Raw genomic sequence first — 23,112 nt, forward strand, 5'->3', positions numbered from 1 at the left:
TAATTTAGTAAAAAAATATTGCTTGTATAAAATAAAATAACATCGATGAAGCTGTTGTGACCTTATGGACTTAGAATTTGAGAGTAACATATTGATGAAACGATCTTAATTTTTGTGTATTGACCCCAAATTGAATTGTTTGGGATTCAGAAGTGAAAGAAATTATTTTATCTGCTAACGGTAAACAAATTAGCGTATTACAAAATTATGCACCTATTTCCACAAGGGAAGTGTTATTGGCACTCCAAAAATCTCATTCTACACTCCTCACAAGTGTATTTTTCTTTCCAAATATAGAAAGTTTGAAGTGCCGATAACAATTTTCTTCCACAATTGTAGATTGCAGTATTAAATTCTCAAGTACAAAATCCATGTAAAAAAAGTCAGAAAAATGGATCTTATTAGTGTGATCCACCCTATGCACACAAGTACGAATCTTTCTCTTATAAATTTAGTGTATTTACTAATTATTATATAGTTTGTTAAAAAGTGTATTTTTGAAAGGAAAAAAAAAAATATTAAGAAGTGAAAGAAATTATTTTATCTGCCAACGGTAAACAAATTAGCGTATTACAAAATTATGCGCCTATTTCCACAATTGTAGATTGCAGTATTAAATTCTCAAGTACAAAATCTGTGTAAAAAAAGTCAGAAAAACAGATATTATTAGTGTGATCCACCATATGCACACAAGTACAAATCTTTCTCTTATAAATTTAATGTATTTACTAATTATTATATCGTTTGTTAAAAAGTATATTTTGAAAAAAAAGAAAAAAAAAGAAAACTATCTGGCTAATTTTTTTTTTTTTTTGAACAAACGATATTAGCTACATTAGAGAGAAGGTGATGAACTTAGCTTTATAATGGGCTAGTAATAATGTAGTTCAAATTCGTCATTGACGAGAATCAAACCTAAGATATCTTATTTACAAGTGAAGAAGAATACTATTAGATCGTGATACTAAGTGGTGGCTATATGGCTAAATTAAAGAAAAGAAATTAAATTCTCAAATGCAAAATCCATGTATAAAAAATTCAGAAAAAGGTATATTATTTTTGGTCAATTAATTTATGCCAGGTACAGGGATACTAAACTTGGCATCCAAGATTTTTTTTTTCCCAACAAGTGGCGGAAATTCATTGGATGGGTCCTCAAAGGATTCCCCGATAAAGTCGGTAGTCGCTCCTATAAAAACACGGCTGCCTCCCCCGCAAATCCTCCATCGTTCAGAATTCGTGGAACAATCAGAGACACGCCAATTCCTTCAACCTCTTCAAACTTCTCTCTCGCTTTGCCTCCAAGGTTCGTATTCTTGCGATTCTTTTTTTTTTTTTCTGTGATTTTTTATTTGCGGATGAAAAATTTAATTTATTGTTGCTATTAATCGAGATCTGATTGAAATTGCTTAGACTCCGTATATCTGAAGAATTTTTTTTCTATTTAATTTTGTGTGTTTTTATTGACTAATGCGGCCGATTCAGATTACTGATCGTTGTTGGATGAAATTAGGTTAATTTTGTCAAACATTCGTTAGGGTTTTGTTGATTTTGATTATGCTGTTGTGAATTTGTGATTTTTTTTTTAATTAAATTGTGTTTGGCATATATATTATCGATGATGACGAAACCTAAGGCTTGTTTCTCAAGAACATTCGCAGTGGTCGCCTAAGAGCTTTCGCCTTTCGCCGGGCTTGAGAGCTAGTGCTGCTTTTATCCTTCCTTGGATGTCTGAGGTTATGTTAAAGTTTAAAGTGAATCCGTTGCGGGTCTATTACTACCGGGGTTTTGTGTTGATTTAGATATAGAAATATATCGGATGGAATTTTTGGTTTTTGTTTGTGTTTTTTAATTGCTTTTGTTCCTATTTGTTTTTGCTCAATTGTTTAGTGTTGGATGAAATTGTTAGTATGTTGCTAATAATCAAATTTGAAATAATCTCTTTAGAATATTCAACGTTTTTGAAACAATTTTTGTTGAGAAGATAATGCTGATGTGATTCGAGAATCATACTCCTAAAGCATTTCCTAGGATTTTCTGGGTATTGATTCTGCTGATTTGATTTGAGGTACTAATACTATGAATTTTTATTATTCGAATTGTGTTAATCATAGATTCATATGTTATATCTATGATGACAACACCTAGGGCTTGTTTCTCTAGAACATGTGCAATGGCCGCCTAAGAACTTTCGCCTGTACCCAGGCTTGAGAGCCTAATGCAGCTTTATTCTTCCTCGGATGTTTGTGATTTGTTTAAATTTAAGGCTACTTTGTTCTGAGTCTGTTAGTATGGACATTGTGTTGATTTGGATCTTAAAATTATCATATGGAATTTTCGATTTGCTTCTCCAATTTACTGTTGTTTTAGTGATTCTAGTTTTTTATGCTTGTGTATTGGGTATTAATCAAATTTGAAAGGAACTATCTAGAAACTTCAACATCTGTATGAAATCATTTTTGTTGATTTAATATTTATGTGATTACATCAATTATATTTGGATATCCAGTTTTGCTTTCAGAATGAAAAATGATCGATAGGGATGTTTTGTGTGAACAGATGCAGATCTTCGTGAAAACCCTCACAGGCAAGACCATCACCCTCGAGGTTGAAAGCTCTGACACTATTGATAATGTCAAAGCCAAGATCCAAGACAAGGAGGGCATTCCCCCAGACCAGCAAAGGCTGATCTTTGCTGGCAAGCAGCTTGAGGATGGCCGCACCCTTGCCGACTACAACATACAGAAGGAGTCCACCCTCCACCTGGTGCTTCGTCTCCGTGGTGGCATGCAAATATTTGTTAAGACCCTCACCGGAAAGACCATCACTTTGGAGGTTGAGAGCTCTGACACGATTGATAATGTCAAGGCCAAGATCCAAGACAAAGAGGGTATCCCACCAGACCAGCAGAGGCTGATCTTTGCTGGCAAGCAGCTTGAGGACGGCCGCACCCTCGCTGACTACAACATCCAGAAGGAGTCTACCCTTCACTTGGTTCTCCGTCTTCGTGGTGGTATGCAAATCTTTGTCAAGACCCTTACCGGTAAGACAATCACCTTGGAAGTTGAAAGCTCGGATACCATTGATAATGTCAAGGCAAAGATCCAGGATAAGGAGGGCATTCCCCCAGACCAGCAGAGGCTCATCTTCGCTGGTAAGCAGCTTGAAGATGGTCGCACGCTTGCTGATTATAACATTCAAAAGGAATCGACTCTCCACTTGGTGCTCCGATTGCGTGGTGGTATGCAAATCTTTGTGAAGACCTTGACTGGGAAAACCATTACCCTGGAAGTTGAAAGTTCTGATACAATTGATAATGTGAAGGCCAAAATCCAGGACAAGGAGGGCATTCCCCCAGACCAACAAAGGTTGATCTTTGCAGGCAAGCAGCTCGAGGATGGAAGGACACTTGCTGACTACAACATTCAAAAGGAGTCCACTCTGCACTTGGTGCTTCGTCTGCGTGGTGGGATGCAGATCTTTGTGAAGACATTGACTGGGAAGACAATAACGTTGGAAGTAGAGAGTTCTGATACCATCGATAATGTGAAAGCAAAGATCCAGGACAAGGAGGGCATTCCTCCGGACCAGCAGAGGCTCATCTTTGCCGGTAAGCAGCTGGAGGACGGGAGGACCCTTGCGGATTACAACATCCAAAAGGAGTCTACCCTTCACCTTGTCCTTCGCCTCCGTGGTGGTTTCTGAATTCTGAATAATGCTTGTGATCTCATCCTGCACTGAACATTGAACAGTTTCCTTTTCGGTTTTGGATTTTCGTATTCGTAAGTTGGCCACTGGATGAGTCACCCTAAAACTATTTAGTTAATGAATAAATGTACTTTTATGTGCATATGCTTGGTTTCTGGTTGCAACATACAGAAGATGCTTTGTTATATTCTTTCAAGTAGTTCGCTGCTTGTCTTTACCGTTGTGCACTTCGTTAAAACGATTTGTGGGCAAAGCTTTCACGTCTTTGTATCATTGACATTGACACGGAATGCTACTGTGGTGTAGTGTGATAATGAGACATTATTAAATGGTGGTAGCTGTAATACTATGTCGACAACATTCTAGCTCAAATCCGATTGGAAGAAAGAGAGAGAGAATGAGAATATCTCCACAAGCACAAGTCCAAGAAGACCAATTAATTTGAGTTTTTGGGAGTAGGTATGAGGTATCCCTAGTCTCCGATTTAGGCCAATGATAGGAGAAATTTTTCCAAGTGATGGGAACATCATGACACGTGGTGTTCCCTCACACATTAGGATTTAGTTTTTTATATTTATTGAAATATAAAATTGAAAGATATTCAAGATGTCAAATCCTAATGTGTGAGGGAACACCACGTGTCATGTTGTTCCCGTCACTTGGAAAAATTTCTCCAATGATAGGTCGTTTCAAAGAGAATAGGAGTTGAACAAAAGGCATTGCGTTGATATTTTAAACGTCGTTTGCTAGTCAGAATTTTGCGAATTTTCAGATAATTCTGTATCTTTTTTTATTTTAATTTATCTATGGAGCTAGTGTTTGGGAGTATTTAAACAACTGTGATCCGACTTCATGATCTCCATTGTTGGTTTGCCCTCCATCCAGGACACATCGACAGACACGTATTTTATTTAGCGAATTGTATCCATTGGGGTGGGGAGAATTCAATGTTGGTTTTAAGAAGGAAGACTGACCCGTTGAAAGGAGAGCAATTTGAGTGGACATATCGGTTCAATAACACATTACCATATAAATATAATTTCACATAATACTTACTGTATTATTGGATCAAGACATTATAGTGTATTTAGTCCATCTAAGGCTCTGTTGCTATTTTTTTTTAATACAAAAAACCGGTTTCACTTTAAAGTTAAGCAATAAAAAAGCATTTGGTATAAATAAAATAGCATGCTTATTTTAAAAACAATAGCCTCCTGACAGCAGCTTTTAAAAGTAACATATATGCTACTTTTAAAAGCTGTTTTAATAAAAATGAGAGTTGAGCCTTTAATGAATATTTTCAGTTTCTGGAATACCCTCATTAGTTTTTAAAATGACAGTGTTTAATCTTCTAAACTCATTTTTTCCTTTGGAGAACAAAGTTACTGCCACCACCTGCCAATACAAACATAACTTAACACCACAATTGCTATTATCCTCGTCATTATTGGTAAGACCACCACCACAATTGTTACCACCAATATTGCCACCACTAATGTTGCCACCATTGCCGCCGCATTATTGTTGTCACTGCCACCATCACCACCATACACCTCTATTGCCACTACAACCACAACCGCCCCTACCACCATTATTACCTCTACACCCCAACCACCAGACTTGACTATTGGCCCCAACACCATACCACTACCTTTGTCGTTGTCACCACCACTACCGCCACTAGCACCACCACTGTCCTCGCCACCGCTTCTCATCGTCACCATCCTCACTACCATGTCAATTAAGCCACAGTAAAAACAGCTTTTAAAAAAAACATGACAATTCCAAATTGACCCTAAATCTGTCTCCAGACTAGCATGACGGGAAATGAATGGTCAGATACTCATTTTCGGCCACGTGTCCCAAAAACAGATATTGAAGGCAGCATTCGGCGGTCCCGCCCTTGAGAACTACCCCAGAGAAAACAGTGAAAAAAAATATCATCGTGTTTTATATTTATGTTTTTGGACTGGACAATACTCGAGTACATATGCAGAAAAACAAAAAATAATAACAATTACTTGGTAAAGTCGAATGGACTTGGCTTAATGTACGGTCTTAATTTGGTTGAAAATTGCAGGCTTTGGTATCGAATGATTGAACAAAAAACAAACCATATAGTTGTCAACCGAATTGAAATGCGTGACTTTTATGCCAATTTGTAACAATGCAAAAGGCAAAAAACGTTACAAAACCCTCAACATCGCCAACTCAGTCCTTATTGTTACTTAGTTTGTTAATATATTAGATGTGATGTGACGGAGATATACGAATTGGCCAATTACACTTTGGCTCCTCGTTAGTTTAGAATGTTTTACTTTCGTTCTTGTGGTTTCGACTTTAGCAATTTTAATCATGTAGTTCGCTTACTTTTACTGTTTTGATCTGTGACGGCTTTACCCATTAAAATTGAAGATGGAAAATGTTGTTCCTCCATATGCATGTGTTGTTCATGCATTTTCGACATTTTGGGTTGTTTTCCCAAGTTTTCATAACACCAGTTTAAGAAAACAATGAATTTTGAGCCTGTAAATTGGAGCTTTAGGGTTCTTGGGGAATTTGGAATGTCGCTTTGGCTATGTTCTCACAAAGTCATGCACTTCAAACGTCAAAAATGTTCAACCATGACACACGCACATCCTACCATTATAAGTTTCCCCCAGTTTTAAAAAGAGTTTTTAACGATTGGGACCAAAATTGCAAAAATAAGCAAATTAAGGAGCCAAAGTTGCAAAAATAAGTTAAGTAAGCACTAAAGTTCGTCAAATTTAAAACTACAGGGACCAAAAGTGAAAATTTCCAATTTTAAGTACAGTAACTCTCAAATGGAATATTTCTTATCATGCAGAACGAAAGCATGAAGACAAATTTAACAGTTGCCAAGATAACACTAAGCCTTGGATCATGAACTAATTGGAATTACAGCAGCAAACATTCATACAGGATGACATTGCCGGCTTGTTTTTGTTTTAATATATAAATCTTGGTTCTTAATATTTGTGGTTAAATAGGTGATGAAGTTGTATAAAGTCTAGAGCCTTGAAAGTTCTAACATTTCAGATCCTCCTGCAAAAATGGGGCACAAAAACAGCATGTTTCGATACGCAGATGGCACCGATAAGTTGTTGATGTTCTTCGGGACGTTAGGCAGCATCGGTGACGGGTTGCAGAACCCTCTCATGATGTATGTTCTTAGTGAGGTTATTAATTCTTATGGGAAGGGTCAGGTCACAAATGCAGATGTAGACAAGGTAATTAAGCATGGTAAATTTTCTCAGTATTTCTTGCAGTACAAGGCATTTAACTGCGTTGAGTATTTGCAGCACTTGCTAGTTTTGATTCTCCTTTTTCCAGTTTGCACTCAGGTTATTCTATGTTGCAATTGGAGTTGGATTAGCAGCATTTGTTGGTACGTAAATTCGAATGTTAATTAGTAATTACTAGCTTTCCGGGTTATCTGAAGTTTTTCCAATAATTTTCCCTGAGTTTTCTTGCTTGAAGGAAAGAATGAAAGATTAAACATTAGAACATGAACCTAATCGCTTTCGTGGTAATTAATACTTCTGCAGAAGGGTTATGTTGGACACGAACGGCGGAGAGGCAGACTTCTAAAATGAGAATGGAATATATGAAATCTGTTCTTAGACAAGAAGTTTCCTTCTTTGACACCCAGACTGCTGGTTCTTCAACAACATTCCAAGTTATCTCGATCATCTCCTCCGATGCCACTGCGGTCCAAGTTGCCTTGTGTGAGAAGGTAAGAGTTATTTTCATTATAAATCCAACATATTCTTGAGAGTTTATGCACCGATTTGAAGAACATGCGCATGAATTTGGCGATCAAGTACATGTTTGCTGCTTTCTTTAATGCAGATACCTGACTGCCTGACGTACATGTCAACTTTCTTCTTCTGCCATATATTCGCCTTTAAGCTGTCATGGAGGCTGACGTTGGCAGCTATGCCGCTTTCAATCATGTTCATAGCTCCGGGACTTGTATTCGGAAAGATCCTGATGGGGCTGGTAATGAAGGGAATTGCAGCTTATGGAGTTGCTGGGGGACTTGCTGAACAAGCAATTTCTTCAGTAAGAACCGTGTACTCATACGTTGGAGAGAACCAAACGCTGAATAGGTTCAGCACTGCACTTCAGAAAGTTACTGAACTTGGAATAAAGGTAGGTTTGGTAAAGGGAGTGCTGATGGGAAGCATGGGAATGATCTATGTTGGTTGGGGTTTCCAAGCTTGGGTCGGGACTTATTTGGTTACTCAGAAAGGCGAAGATGGCGGTCATGTTTTTGTAGCCGGTTTCAATGTCCTCATGGGAGGCTTGTGAGTTAACTTACCACTGCATTTCATTTCAATAGTTCACTTTCGATCTTGAACTTATAATCTAAGGTTGTTATTGCAGGAGTATTTTAAGTGCACTCCCAAACTTAACTGGCATCACCGAGGCATTAGCAGCTACAACTCGAATCCTTGAAATGATTGATCGAGTTCCTTGTATCGACACTGAAGACAGAAAAGGGAAGGCTTTGTCACATGTCAAAGGAGAAATAGAATTCCAAGACATTTACTTCAGTTACCCATCGAGACCTGATACCCCAGTCTTACAAGGCTTGAGTCTTAAGATTCCGGCTGGTAAGAGTGTAGGTCTAGTTGGGGGCAGTGGTTCGGGCAAGTCAACCACCATTGCATTGCTCGAAAGATTTTATGACCCCATTGAAGGAGAAATTCTGTTGGATGGACACAAAATTCGTAGACTTCAGGCGAAATGGTTGAGATCCCAGATCGGTCTAGTTAATCAGGAACCTGTTCTGTTCGCAACTTCCTTAAAAGAGAACATACTTTTCGGAAAGGAAGGGGCCTCAATGGATGAAGTAATAACTGCGGCCAAAGCTGCAAATGCACATGACTTCATCGTCAAGTTACCAGATGGATATGAAACTCAAGTATAATATCTTCCACACGGAAATCAACTTCTGATTTCCATGCTTAGTTTTCTTATTAAACTCAACGATTGAACTAGATTTCTATAATGTTATGGTGATAAAAAAAAAAAATTAAAATTTTAGCATGTAATTGATCTGAAATGAACTTCTCAGAAACTGATCACGTCACATGTTACTGCTTATAACATCATTTGTATTTTTCCAGGCTGGCCAATTCGGATTCCAACTGTCTGGTGGGCAAAAGCAGCGGATTGCCATAGCGAGAGCTCTGCTGAGAGATCCGAAAATTCTGCTTCTTGATGAGGCAACTAGCGCACTGGATGTGCAATCAGAAAGAGTAGTGCAGGAGGCAATTGATCAGGCATCAAAAGGGAGGACAACAATCATCATTGCCCATCGCCTTTCTACAATCCGAACAGCAGACTTGATTTTTGTTCTTCAAGCCGGGAAAGTAGTAGAATCAGGCTCACACAATCAACTAATGCAAAAGAAAGGGGAACAAGGAGGCGAATACTTCAATATGGTACAAATGCAGCATATGGCAGCCAAAAATGAGGATTATGAGGATTTCAGTTCTCAAATATATGAAAAGCCTCGCCGTAGGAGTGTTACGCCAAGCCCCATTAGTTTCAGATCAGTTACTCCTTCTCCAACCTTCAACCCCACACCGATGTCTATGTCCATGGGAACACCCTACTCTCTCTCTATCCAATATGATCCAGAAGATGAAAGTGACGATGAAGGCTTCAAGCACCCGAATCATCCTCCTCCTTCCCAATGGCGTCTGCTAAAAATGAATGCACCAGAATCTGGACAAGCCTTACTTGGATGCTTGGGTGCAATAGGATCCGGGGCAGTACAACCTATAAATGCCTATTGTGTAGGATTGCTTATATCAGTCTACTTCCTCCAGGACAAATCTGAAATTAAGAGACAATCCAGAGTCTTGTCCCTCGTTTTCTTAGGCATTGGCGTTTTCAACTTCTTCACCAATCTCCTCCAACACTACAATTTTGCAGTCATGGGAGAAAAGTTGACGACAAGGGTAAGAGAGAAGGTGCTTGAAAAGCTGCTGACTTTTGAGATCGGGTGGTTTGATCAAGATGAGAACACAAGTGCAGCTATATGTGCAAGGTTAGCCACCGAAGCAAACATGGTTAAATCTCTTGTTGGGGACCGGATGTCATTGCTGGTCCAAGCAGTTTTCGGGGCTTGCTTTGCTTACACAGTAGGACTTGTGTTGACATGGAGGCTAGCCCTTGTGATGATAGCAGTGCAGCCACTAGTCATAGGGAGTTTTTACGCTAGAAGCATCCTAATGAAGAGCAGTGGTGAGAAAGCACGAAAAGCTCAAAAGCAAGGAAGCCAATTGGCGAGCGAAGCTGTCAACAACCACAGAACTATAACCGCTTTTTCTTCTCAAAAAAAGATCTTGGGGCTGTTTGGTGCGACCTTGAAAGGTCCAAAGAAGGATAGTATTAAACAGTCTTATGTTTCAGGTGCTGGTTTGTTTAGCTCCCAATTCTTCAACACTGCCGCTACAGCTTTAGCATACTGGTACGGTGGAAGGCTACTGGTGGACGGGAAGATAACTCCAAAGGAACTCTTCCAGGCATTTTTGATACTGCTATTCACCGCTTATATCATTGCAGATGCCGGAAGCATGACTTCTGATATATCTAAAGGAAACAGTGCCATTCAATCAGTTTTCGCAATGTTAGACAGGAAAAGTGAGATTGATCCGGATGACCAATGGGGACTTGAAATCAAGAGAAGGATCAAGGGTCGCGTCGAGTTCAGAAATGTTTTCTTTTCATATCCAACAAGACCTGAGCAGATGATCCTTAAGGGATTGAGCCTCAGAATCGATGCAGGCGAGACAGTGGCGCTGGTTGGGGGAAGCGGTTCTGGAAAATCCACCATTATCGGACTCATTGAGAGGTTTTACGACCCAATGAAGGGAACAATATGCATAGATGAGCAGGATGTCAAGAACTATAACTTGAGACTGTTGAGGTCACACATTGCATTAGTCAGTCAGGAGCCTACTCTATTTGCTGGAACAGTCCGCGAAAATATTGCCTACGGAAAACAGAAAGCGAAAGAATCTGAGATAAAGAGGGCTGCAAGTCTTGCCAACGCTCATGAATTCATCAGGTAAGAGATTACATTTGACAATAATACACGAAAAAAATTATGTCGATTTGCAGTTTCATAATATGTTAAGATTTCTCACTTTTCGTATATTTTGTAGTGGAATGGATGATGGTTATGATACATATTGTGGAGAAAGAGGAGTTCAGTTATCAGGTGGTCAGAAACAAAGGATTGCAATAGCTCGGGCGATACTAAAGAACCCGTCAATCCTCCTACTAGATGAAGCTACCAGCGCGCTTGACAGCGTGTCGGAAAAGGCAGTTCAAGAAGCGCTTGAAAAGATGATGGCTAGCAGAACATGTATCGTCATTGCTCACCGGCTATCTACGATACAGAAGGCCAACTCCATTGCCGTGATCCAGAACGGCAAGGTAGCGGAACAAGGCTCGCATAACGAATTGATTTCGTTGGGGCGCAACGGAGCGTACTACAATCTAATAAAACTACAAGCTGGTAGCTCATCTCCTAGGTGAACCAGAGAAATGTTGACGAAGTATTTAAGGATGTTGCATTGTAATGTGTAGATTGGCTTTGAATAGTTACCTCAATTTTTGTTAAATATGACAAGGAATTTATATGCAGCTTGTACTTTTACATGGCAGAGGGAGATTAATTTATATTATACATAGGCTTGATATAAGAAACCCATTACCATTTGTATCCGTGTCATGAGAAGTTATTCTAACTCAAACATGACCTATTAATTTTTCGTGTCCAAATACACGAACTCAAACTCATTTGCAAATTTAAAGCGTCGTGCCTTTCTCTCTCATCAAGTATCAACTAATTAACAAAATAATATCAAGTTTTGTATAAATAAAAGTAAAAGTCTTCTAAAACTACAACAACTTCAAGCATAACGGAATCTCCAAAAATATCATGTCACTATCATGTTTTACCCATTTTTGCATACTTATCAAAGAAAAGACGGAGAATTTTTCAAGGCTTTACTTTTCTTCCTTGGCATCATTATTATTTTTTTCCAACCCATTTATTTTCCAACCCACCCACACACCACTCATTAACTCCAGGGAGGATTTATAATGAATAGCATAGAAAGAAAGAGAAACAAACTCAAGAGTGCAGTGGTAGATTTGGGTCAAATCAGTGCGTTTGGAAAAATAAACAACATGACGGTGTTATAAATCTCGATCCTTAGGTGAGCAGGATTGTGATTTGACTAATATTGCATTGTCTACCGTCTATCACAAAAAATTGAATAGAATATATTTTTGGTACAAAAAGTTGGGACTAATTTCTTCATTCTAAGTGAAAAAATAGAAAAATGGATCATTTCCGGATCCCTTCCATCAAATCTTTTTAATTAATTAATTCGATATTTAAAATTTGATCTAACGACTACAAACAGATGTTTTTATAAAATTTATAATAACTTTAACTTTTAGATCAAATTTTAAAAATTCGAATTAATTGATTAAGAGAATTTGATGGAAGGATCCGGAGCTTTCCAAAAAATAGCACTGAATGCAAATCAACAAAATAAAAAAAAAATCACAAAAAATTGAGCAAAATCAAAACCAAGAAATTGGACAAAATCCCGACCTGCCCAGAAAAGAAGCCAATCAGGTGATGATCTGGTGCGGCAGAGAGCTTGATATCCTTCTTGTTGACTTTCCCACCGGAGTCATTGACCAGCACGTCAGCCCCAACATTCAGCCGGTGCCTCTTGGTCTTCCAAAACATGATCTTGAACCTCACAGCAGTGGCCAAATCCACCCTGAAACTCACACTCCCATTGCGGTGGACCCCACTGGACACCGCGGTCCAGTTGAGCCACTGATGGGGGCCCACGACCACGTCCTTGGTGGCCTTCTTCTGGTGGCCTTGGTAGAACCGGGGCACAGCAGAAGTTGCTACGGGCTTGGCGGTGGCGTTGGGCTGAAGCCAGAAGGTGAGGTTGACGGCGTCGTAGAAAACTCCCTTGTCGTTGTTGATGTTTTTGAGGCGGAGGGTGACGAAGAGGGTGGTGTTTTTGGTGTCGTTTAGGGTCCGGTTGAGGGCAGGAAGGTAAAATGAGCGGATGGTGCACTTGGGGTTGGAGGTGCGGAGGCTCAGCCACATGAAGAGGGCTGTGAGGCCGAGCGAGAATATGAAGCTGAAGCAGCACCTGCAGCACCCTTCTGACTGACCCGCCATGTTTGTGGTTGGAGAGAGAAATGTGAACAGGGTTTAGAGAGAGAAACTATTGGAAAAAATATTATTGATACTCTGGGTCTTGATCACTTCACTTGGTGTTTGTTTAATCTTTATTAAGTCTGTGGTCTTTATATAATCTTTATTAAAGTCTTTGGTCATTTAATCTTTAGTAAAGTCACTTGGTCCATATTTATATTCTTGTAAGTTTGTAACGGGTATATACTCGGCAATATGCTGTATGTTGCTTCCTCGAGTGTGTATGCTTTTGTGTTAACCTCAAGAGACTAATGCAAATCTTATCAATCAAGTTTTTAAAGTTTAAAATTTAAAAAGTGTTTTTGAGTTAAAAAAAAACTTGATTCAAGTACCAAACATTTACTTTAAGTTATCTAAGATTTAATTATCACTTAATAAGTCACTTAGTACTATGATCTAGCGGTATTCCCTTTCATTTGAAAGTGAGAGGTCTTAGGTCCGATTCTCGTCAAAGGCAAATTTGAATCGCATTATTACTAACTTATTGTGAAGTCAAGCCAACCTTCTTCCATATAATATAGATAATATCGTTTGTTAAAAAAAAAAAAAAATTATCACTCAATAAAATTCATATAAAATATCAAAAAAGTTGTTGGGTGTTTTGAGCGATTTAAAAATAGGATTGAAGGACGGTTCCAAGAAATTTGGCAGAATAAGACCACTCCCTTTTAATAATAAAGTAAAATGCCCTCACATACAACTCCAAGGAAATTGCCAAGTTTTTACCTTCAACGACTCAAGAATTCAAGTCGATGCGCAACTTGATTGCTCAGAAAGTAGGGCACAATGTGCCCCTTGAAACCGTGTGATACATATTTGTTTCTCTCCATCTTACTTGTCTATGAATTGATACAAAAATGAATACATTACAATATCTATCATAGGACTATTTTAAAAAAATGAATTCAAGATTAACTTCAGAAAAAAAAAGCATATTATTTAAAAGGGGCTTTTGGATCTAGGTCCAACAACATAGGTAGTTTTTGGGACTGAGTCCAGTTATCCAATTATATATTTTGATATCAATTTTGCCCATTCAGATAAAAATATTTAAATTCTTTAATTTTTTATCATTTATTCAGTTTTTAAATTTTGAATATTTAAATACTCAAACTAAAATATTATCTAGTAACTACCTATTATTTATAAAGAAACCAAACCGATATAATCTAGTAACTACCTACCTATTGTATAGGAAGAAAAATGCTTTATACCTACAAAGCAAATATAATCTACCTGCAAAACAAAAATAAACTACCTATTGTATTGGAAGAAAAACACAAAAAATGAGTTTTTAGAATTTTTAAACTTAAAACTCACTCATTTCTTTTCTCTTATCCAGTTTTACTCCGAATCTATCTCTCTTTTCTTCTTTCTCTCTGCTTCTCTCTCCTCTAATCCGTTCTCTTCATTCTATCTCTCATTCCTTCTTTTTCTCTCCTCTCAATCTCCCCTGATCCTCTTTCTTCTTTCTCTGTCTTTGATTTATTTGTCCAGTTTAAGTTTTAAGATTTAAAATTTTTAAATCTCATACCAAGTAGTTTTTAAGTCTTCAAAAAAATTCAAGAGATGTTTTTGAGAAATGATGATTTTTTTTTTTTTTTAAATAGGATACCAAATAGACCCTTACATTTTGCACGCTCAAGTTTTGGTGTAATTACAACCTCAATGTCTGACACAGTGGTGGGTCCAGGAAATAATGTTAAGGAGGTCAATAAGAATAGCGTGCGTAGTGCGCAATTTTTTTTTACCAGAAATAGCATGCATATCGCCATTTCATCAAGTCTTGGTAGGCAAGTCATTTGGAAATACATATTGCAAACCTGTTAATGCCTCATTTGCGAGGGTAACTACATGTTCCAAGACTGCTTCCATATGAATGCTTAATAAAAAAACACACTTATCTTGAACACACTAATAATGTTTGATATCATTGCATCTCATTAATATGTTTGTCCAATAATGATGATGCTTCGTTATTCACTAAGATCACCATTTCATTCACTCTTCTTTCAAACATTTTATCAAACAGTTGGAGGGCATGTATAAAGCCAACTCTAATATTCAAAAGGGCAGCACCCAAGGTATCCAAGGACATTCACCGAAGTTTGGAGGAGCACCCAAGGTATTTATAGATATTCACCGAAGTTCAGTGGGGGTCAGCTGACCCCCCTTGCCCCTTAATGTATCTGCCACTGGTCTGACACAAAATTTTATTGTAGTTGTAATTTCACGCATTCGTTAGTTAAACCGTTAATTTGACTGTTAACTGATGGTGTGTCAACTGCAGATCTCATATTTTTGCTGATGTGCTTGTCAAATTTTTCCACGCGGACAAACGACAAGGTCACCGGGCGTCGTAAACGAGAGATGTTCATGGCTTAGTACTGCCTTCTATAGTGGTTCATTGGGGCGAAACTTGGGTGGGTTATGCTCGGCGTGAAGAGAGGAGTTGAACCCAAGTGGTGGCATCGCCTGAAATTGCCGGAATCAGCCGAAAATTTGGTCGAAAAAATGCCCAGAAGACCGGGTCGTGGACCGCGACTACCTAAAGCTTCTATCTCTCTACAATACAGAAGGCCAACTCCATTGTCGTGATCCAGAACGGGAAGGTAGCGGAACAGGGTTCACATAACGAATTAATTTCGTTAGGGTGCAATGGAGTGTACTACAATCTGATAAAACAACAAACTGGAAGCTAACCTCCAAGGTGAACCAGTGAAATGGTAACAAAGTATTTAAGCATGTTGCATTGTGATATGTAGATTGACTTTGAATAGGTACCTCAATTTTTGTTAAATATGAGAAGAAATTTGAATGTAGGTTTCAATTTGTATAAGAAATCCATTGCAATTTGTATTCGTGTTATGAGAAATTATTCTAAATTCAAATCTGATCCATTAACTTATCGTTTCAAAATAGATGAACTCAAACTCATTTGCAAGTTTTAAGTGTCGTGTGTCATGTTTACCCATTTCTATGGGGATCATTCCCTTAAAGGCTTCCTATATCAGGCTCTTTAAAGAAAAAATCCTCATTTTTCAAAAAAAATAGGGACACCCTCTTGACTATTAGATTTGACTTTAAAGAAATTATGTGGATGAAATTAAATCACAGACCACAGAATCTCAATCATAGGATTTCATTTAAGTCAAATCTAACGGTCAAGATGGTGTCTCTATTTTTTTTGGAAAATGAAGATCTCTTCTCTTAAATGCTTCCTCTCTCTCTCTCTCTCTCTCTCTCTCTCTCTCTCTCAAAGTATCAACTAATCAACAAAATATGAAAAATAACAAAATAATATCAAGTTTGTATAAATAAAAATAAAAATCTTCTGAGACTACAAAAACTTCCAAGTGTAACACACCACATGACCAAATCTCCAAACAATCATATTGTCATTATCGTGCGAAACCGTGTCAGCTCAATACGAATTCAACTCCTGTAAGGTAAAACCCAAAACCATTTTCCAAGTATGTTGGCATCATATTAAATTATTAATGTATCGGATATGATTTTCCAAGGTCTACTAACAAGCACATAAATTCATGGTCTAATACCAACCTAATCTTCATAGTACCATTTTAAGTAGGGTAATGTTACATTTTTTTTTTGTATCGTTATTTGTATTATCTCTCTAATAAAAAGAGAATCTGTCAACGTATTTAAGTTTCATCTCTATTAGAGAAATAGTATAAATGGTTAGAAATCTAAGGAAATCTCCATGTCTAACCCCTTTCAGACTCTATGGAAATCTGATTCCGAAAACGTCAGAATTGGTAGCCAATTGAAATCCAACCACATTCTTTTGTGGGACTACCTACTTTTGCAAACTTCCAAAAAATAAAAAATAAAAAATAAAAAAACACCCTCAAGGCTTAATTTTTCTTCATGGGCATCATTATTATTTATTTCCAACTAATTTATTTTCCTACTCACACACACACACACCACTCCTTACCTCCAGGATTTAAAATAAATGGTATATAAAGAGAAGGAGGCAGATTGTATGCTCTCCTGTTACCGTGTCCTTTACATCCTCTTCTATTTATACGGTTATAGTTAAGCCACGTTAACATTTTATATTGATTTTTTAATAGAAATAATAAGACAAAAAACAATAAGAATATAAAATGTTGACGTAGCTTAACCGTAATCGTACAAATAGGAAGAGATGAGAAGAGTATAGTAACATGAGAGCAGACAATCTGCCTCCTAAAGAGAAACGATAGTACAGTGGTAGACTTGGTTTAGACCAATTGGCCAAATCAGAGCGTCTAGACAAATAAACATGTGACAGTGCCCAAAAAAAAAAAAAAAAACAACATGTGACATTGTTATAAATCTCGGTTCTTAGGTGAGCGGTATTGTGATTTGACTAAGTTACATTGTCTACAGTATATCACAAAAAATTGAATAAAAAATATTTTAAGAACAAAATAATGGGACTAATTTCTTCCTTCGTTGGTTAAAAAATAGCACTGATTGCAAATCAACAAAATAAAAAAAAGAATACTTTGGATGCGATTCCTAATTCCTAACATCCTTTGACTGAAACCTTAATGATATTCAAAGTTCGATCAAAATCCTTTGACTTTGTACACCTCATTATATTACTATTAATGTTTATATTTTTATAGTTTTGACATTAATTGTTTGATATTTTATGAGATTTATAATCCTATAAAATTAAAATCTTTTATTATAATACTATTAGAAACGGTTACAATAAAAAAATTCAAATATTTTGATTGAATAAATGGATAAAAACTATGTAATAATAAGAAATAATAAATGGCAAAAGAATGTATCCATAGTGTTAAAAAAATTGGTACATTTTACCCAAAAAAATGGTACATTTCACACATAACAAAGTGATACATTAATAAGGAAGAATGGGTACATTATAAATAAATGAGGGTACAAATAAAAGATTAAAAAATTATGAGTACAAATGAAATTTAAAAAAATAGGGGCGAAAAAAGAAATTAATACATGGGTACAAATTAAAACTAAAAAGAAAATATTACAAATTAAAAAAAAAAAAAAGGTTGCAAATTAAAAGTAGGTACAAACTAAAAATATAAATATATGATACAAAGTTTAGCCATAAAAAATAAATATACCATATGTAATTTTTCTATCATTGATTAATTATACAGCAAAATTTGTTAGGATTACATGTAGGTGAGGTTTTGAAAAAATACAGCAAAATTTGGTTGTGTGAAATTACATTTCTACCCCATATTTCTTATTCATGTTCTTATTTAATTAGAGGGTTAAACTGGTAATTTCATAAGATTTTGGTTGACAATGAGTGTTTTATTAATTAGTAGAGATTAATCTTTATCAAAGCCAATTGGTCTTTATTTATATTCTCGTAGTGTGATGAAATCTGTGATATTCCGATGAATACGCTTTTCCACCAATCTCACTCGTTCCATAGCCGAGTAAGACGAGAGAAACAAATATGTATACACAGGGTTTCAATATTAAGGCTCTTGGAGTCTTAACTAAACTACCAGCTAATTGTAGAAACCCTAACGTTCAAATCTCCTTTCTAAGCACAAGAAGCAAAATATGGAAATAAGACGAAGAATACAAGGACAGACAATGTCATACCCCTACCCGACCACGAAAATATTCCTTTTGTGCATTCGACCTAACAAACGTCTACATGTATGCTTATTACTTGGACATTTGATCTACAATCCCTATACTCACCTGTCCATTCTGTGTCAGTCTTAACTAAACGTCTACACATATGCTTATAAATTATAATTACTTGGAGATTTGATCTACATTAATATTCCTTTTGTGGCCCTGGTAGAACTGGGGCACAGCAGAAGTTAGCTACGGGCGGGGGTGTTGGGCAGCTGCCGGAAGGCGTGGTTGACGGCGTCCTATAAAACTCTCTTGTCATTGTTGGTGTTTTTGAGCCGGAGAGTGACGAAGAGGGTGGAGTTTTTGGTGTCGACGCTCAGCCACATGAAGAGGGCTGTGAGGCCGAGAGTGAATATTAAGCTGAAGCAGCAGCTGCATCACCCGGCTGTTTGATCCACCATGTTTGTGGTTAGAGACAGAGAAATGAAACGACGGTTAGAGGGAGAGAGAAATGATTGGAAAAAATACTCTTGGTCACTTCACTTGGTGTTTACGTAATCTTAGGTACTGTTAAGGTCTTTGGTATTGTTTGGTCTTTAATTAATCTTTATAGAAGTCTTTGGTATTATTTAATCTTTATTAAAGTCACTTGGTCTTTATTTATATTCTTGTAATCAGGTATATACTCGCCAATACATTGTATGTTGCTTCCCCGAGTGTGCACACTTTTGTGTCAATTTCATGGGACTAGTGCAATAGAATTTGTGATATTCCGATGTATACATTTTTGTATCAGTCTCACTCAGTCGCATAAACGAGTTAATTGAGAGAAACAAATATGTATACACACGGTTTCAAGAGGCACATTATGCCCTACCTTCTTAGCAATCAATTTGCGCATGGACTTGAATGCTTGAGTCGCTGATGGTAAAAGCTTAGCAGTTTCCTTGGAGTTGTGTGTAAGGGTTTTTTGCTTAATTATTTAAAGGGATTAGTCTTCTTCTAGCAGACTTCTTGGAACCTTCCTTCAATCCTACTTTTCAATCACTCAAAAACATCCAACTACATTTTTATATTTTATATGAAACTTCAATAAAGTGATAATTAAATCTTGGATAACTTGGGTAAATGTTTGGTATTCTATTTGAATTTAGCTTTTTTTAATTCAAAAACACTTTTCTATGGTTTAAACTTTAAAAACTTATTTGGTATGACTATTTTAAAAAACTGAACTCAAGCTTAACTTAAAAAAAAAACATATTCTCTAAAAACATCAAAAATGAGTTTTTAGGGTTTTTAAACTTAAAACTCACTCATTTATTTTCTCCTTCCTCCCTTCTTACTTTGAATCTTTCTTTTCTTCTTTCTATCTTCTCTAATCTGTTGGAGAACAATTTAGAAACAATAAAATAACAGAAATACAGAACCGAAATACTTATACTTTATTATTAAAAAATACTTGCAATACAGAATGCAATAATGTTATAGTAACAAAAAATTAAAATGATACTAACTTGAATGAATTGAAGGTAGAGGCTAGCGCAAACGCTATGTCCTTCGAACAGTATTTCCATCCCACTCGTGTGCTTGTGGTTCTACAACATCTGCTCGACCAGGATACAACTACCTAATTCTACAACCCACACTGGATTATAGAACTCTAGTGAATTGATTTGTGTGTTTACTCTCTGGAAATTTTGTACGGAAGACAAGGAGGAAGAAAATATGATTTTTTATGTAACTGAGGACTCCAGTTATATAGGTTCTTTCATACCTCTTCAAACACCTTTTGGATGTATCTGAAGCTATACAACTCTTTCCAAAGAGTAGTGTCTATTAATCAAAACGTTTTTAATTAATTTAATTAAAAACTTAATTCGAAATTAAAACTAATTGATCAGATTAATTTTAATTCCTTGGCCCAAGGCCCAAGGCCCTTGTCTTGATTAATTAATAGTAATTTATATTAATATTATAGTATAATCATCAAACCTAATCCACACAATTAGCGGCCCAAACCTCAATCCTCATTCCAAATGGTCAAAGTTCTAATTACTAAGAATAAGGAATAAGCCTATATAAAGGCTAGTGAAAAACAATTGTTGCCCGATGTGGGACAAGAGGGGTCTCAAAACTCCTACATAATCTACTCTCTTCATTTTGTCTCTTCTTCCTTCTTTCTCTCTCTTTCTCTCCTCCTCTTTATCTCATCTAACCCTCTTTCTTCTTTCTATCTCTCTGATTTATTTCTCTAGCTTAAGTTTTAAGATTTAAAATTTTTAAATCTCATACCAAGCAAGTTTTTTAGTCTTAAAAAAAATTCAAGATATGTTTATGAGAAATGTTTTGAGAAATGATGAATTTTTTTAATAGGATACCAAACCAGCCTTGACATTTTGCAGCCTCAAGTTTTGGTGCAATTGCAACCTCAATCCCTTACACAAACTCTTATTGTAGTTGTAATTTCATATATCCATTAGTGAAACAGTCAATTTGACTGTTAACTAATGGTATGCCAACTGCGGATCTCATATTTTTGCTGATGATCATGTCAAAATTTTCCACGTGGACAAACGGCGAGATCACTAGCGGCGGAAACGAGAGATTTTCATGGCTTGGTGTGAAGAGAGTTCAACCTAAGTGGTGGCATTGCCTTAAACTGTTGAAATTGGCCTAAAAATTGGTCGAAAAAATGCCCAAAATACTGGGTCATAGATTGCGTCAACCTGAAACTTCTCTCCCTCTACAGTACAGAAGGCTAACTTCATTGTTGTGATCCAGAACGGGGAAGGTAGCATAATAGGGTTCACATAAACGAATTGGTTTCGTTAGTTTGCAATGAAGCGTACTACAATCTGATAAAACTACAAACTGGAAGCTCACCTCCTACATGAACCAAAGAAATTGTAACAAAATATTTGAGCATGTTGTTGTTGACCCTAAAAACTACTAAGCCTACGTGGCGCGCATGTCAAGTAATTAATAAGCTAACTACGTCTTTCGGTTGTGTGTGGGGTGTGCCAACTCTTCGGCCGAGTTCGGCCGGGGAGTAAAATATGTTGATGTGGCGTTGGGCGCGTTGTTGACTATCTTGCGACTGCTGTCGAGGAAGGAACAAGTCTCGGGCTTTAAGTTCTAGAGCCTGAAGACAAGGTTGCTAGTTCTGCGAAGTTCAATATCAAATTCAGCTTTCAATGTGCCGAATGTAGTAACCTGGTAAAACCTCACTTTGCTGAGAAGGCTGATGAAATGACCTCTACCAACAAGGACTCGAAAATTCTTGTCGACCGAGACTTGAATAAATAACCAGTCGATCTCGAAGCAGTGTTGTTTATCCAAATTAAAGATGCTCATTGATTGGCTAATTCTACGACTCTAATGTTGTTTATCCAAATTGAAGGTGCTCTTTGATCGGCTAATTCTATGACTCTAGTGTTGTTTATCCAAGTTGAAGATGTCGTCAGTTACCTTCACAGTGATGTTTATCCAAACTAAATATGTGTTGGCGAGAAGAAAATAGGAGAGGATAAAATCTCAATGGTTGTTGAGAAACTTTGTATAGGGCAATTTTGTGTGTTGAATTGGAGGGGCTTTGAATGATGCATGCCCTTCTCTATTTATAGTAGCAAACCCCCTCATGGCCGAGCTAGAATCGTATTCGGATTAGAACTCCTTAACCTAATTTGATTAGGTCTCGGCCAATCCTAACTCCAATATGACTCTAAACCAAGCTTTTTAACAAACGATATTCATCCCCTAATTCTCAGCATGATTAGCCTTACGACTCCTTGTTGCACTAGGTTTCAACTACCTCACTCTTATCTAAACCAATCCCCCTCGCAATAGGACTCAGCCTACCCTGACTGGACGGCCCATGACAATTCTAAATGAAGGTTTCTAGGCCAAGAACGGCTCTAAGCTCGGCCCAAACTATCATTTTGGGCCCAAACAGTTGCATTGTGATATGTAGATTGCCTTTGAATACTTACCTCAAATTTTATTAAATATGAGAAGGAATTTGAATGTAGGTTGTACTTTTACAGAGCATATGAAGATAATATTATACACATAGGCTTGATATAAGAAATCCCATTGCAATTTGTATCCGCGTTATGAGAAATTTAAACTCAAACCCAACTCATTAACTTATAATGTCAAAATAGATGAACCCTAGCTCATTTAAAAATTTAAAGTGTCGTGTCATGCTTTACCTATTTTACTCTCTCTCTCTCTCTCTCAAGTCAACTGATCAAAAAAATTAATATCAAGTTTTGTATAAATAAAAATAAAAATCTTCTAAAACTACAAAAACTTCAAGTGTAACACATTACATAACCAAATCTCCAAACATATAATATGTCACTATCGTGCGAAACCGTGTCAACTCATTACGAACTCGACTCCGTAAGGTTTAACCCAAAACTATTTTCCGCGTATATTTGCATCATATAATTTAATTAACTCATCGTATATAGTTTTGCCAGGTCCTACTAACAAGC

The 23,112-nt window shown here is 36.9% G+C and overlaps 3 protein-coding genes and 1 non-coding gene across 4 annotated transcripts; 3 read left to right on the forward strand and 1 right to left on the reverse strand.

Moving 5' to 3' along the window:
- The first annotated feature begins 1,083 nt into the window (after nucleotides 1–1,083).
- Nucleotides 1,084–3,850, forward strand: LOC137715108 (polyubiquitin). Its single transcript, XM_068454333.2, has 2 exons — nucleotides 1,084–1,306; nucleotides 2,560–3,850. The coding sequence occupies exon 2, from the start codon at nucleotides 2,560–2,562 to the stop codon at nucleotides 3,703–3,705; it is 1,146 nt and encodes a 381-aa protein (XP_068310434.1). The 5' UTR covers nucleotides 1,084–1,306; the 3' UTR covers nucleotides 3,706–3,850.
- On the forward strand, nucleotides 1,614–1,739 carry LOC137716643 (small nucleolar RNA SNORD14). The gene has a single exon (XR_011065708.2). It is a non-coding gene; the product is annotated as a small nucleolar RNA SNORD14 (small nucleolar RNA).
- A 2,913-nt stretch (nucleotides 3,851–6,763) lies between the features above and the next one.
- LOC137716402 (putative multidrug resistance protein) lies at nucleotides 6,764–11,460 on the forward strand. Its single transcript, XM_088690794.1, has 7 exons — nucleotides 6,764–6,959; nucleotides 7,063–7,113; nucleotides 7,235–7,465; nucleotides 7,582–8,039; nucleotides 8,119–8,659; nucleotides 8,865–10,816; nucleotides 10,914–11,460. Exons 1-7 carry the CDS (start codon nucleotides 6,783–6,785, stop codon nucleotides 11,287–11,289), a joined length of 3,786 nt encoding a protein of 1,261 aa, XP_088546920.1. The 5' UTR covers nucleotides 6,764–6,782; the 3' UTR covers nucleotides 11,290–11,460.
- Nucleotides 10,613–13,096, reverse strand: LOC137716403 (protein NDR1). Its single transcript, XM_068455851.2, has 2 exons — nucleotides 12,380–13,096; nucleotides 10,613–10,741 (listed from the first exon to the last, which is right to left on the reverse strand). Exons 1-2 carry the CDS (start codon nucleotides 12,971–12,973, stop codon nucleotides 10,697–10,699), a joined length of 639 nt encoding a protein of 212 aa, XP_068311952.2. The 5' UTR covers nucleotides 12,974–13,096; the 3' UTR covers nucleotides 10,613–10,696.
- Between the last annotated feature and the right edge of the window lie 10,016 nt (nucleotides 13,097–23,112).

The sequence above is a fragment of the Pyrus communis genome, chromosome 3 (genome assembly GCF_041283825.1).
Source record: "Pyrus communis isolate YQ-2024b chromosome 3, ASM4128382v1, whole genome shotgun sequence".
In the NCBI taxonomy this organism is placed as follows: domain Eukaryota; kingdom Viridiplantae; phylum Streptophyta; class Magnoliopsida; order Rosales; family Rosaceae; genus Pyrus; species Pyrus communis.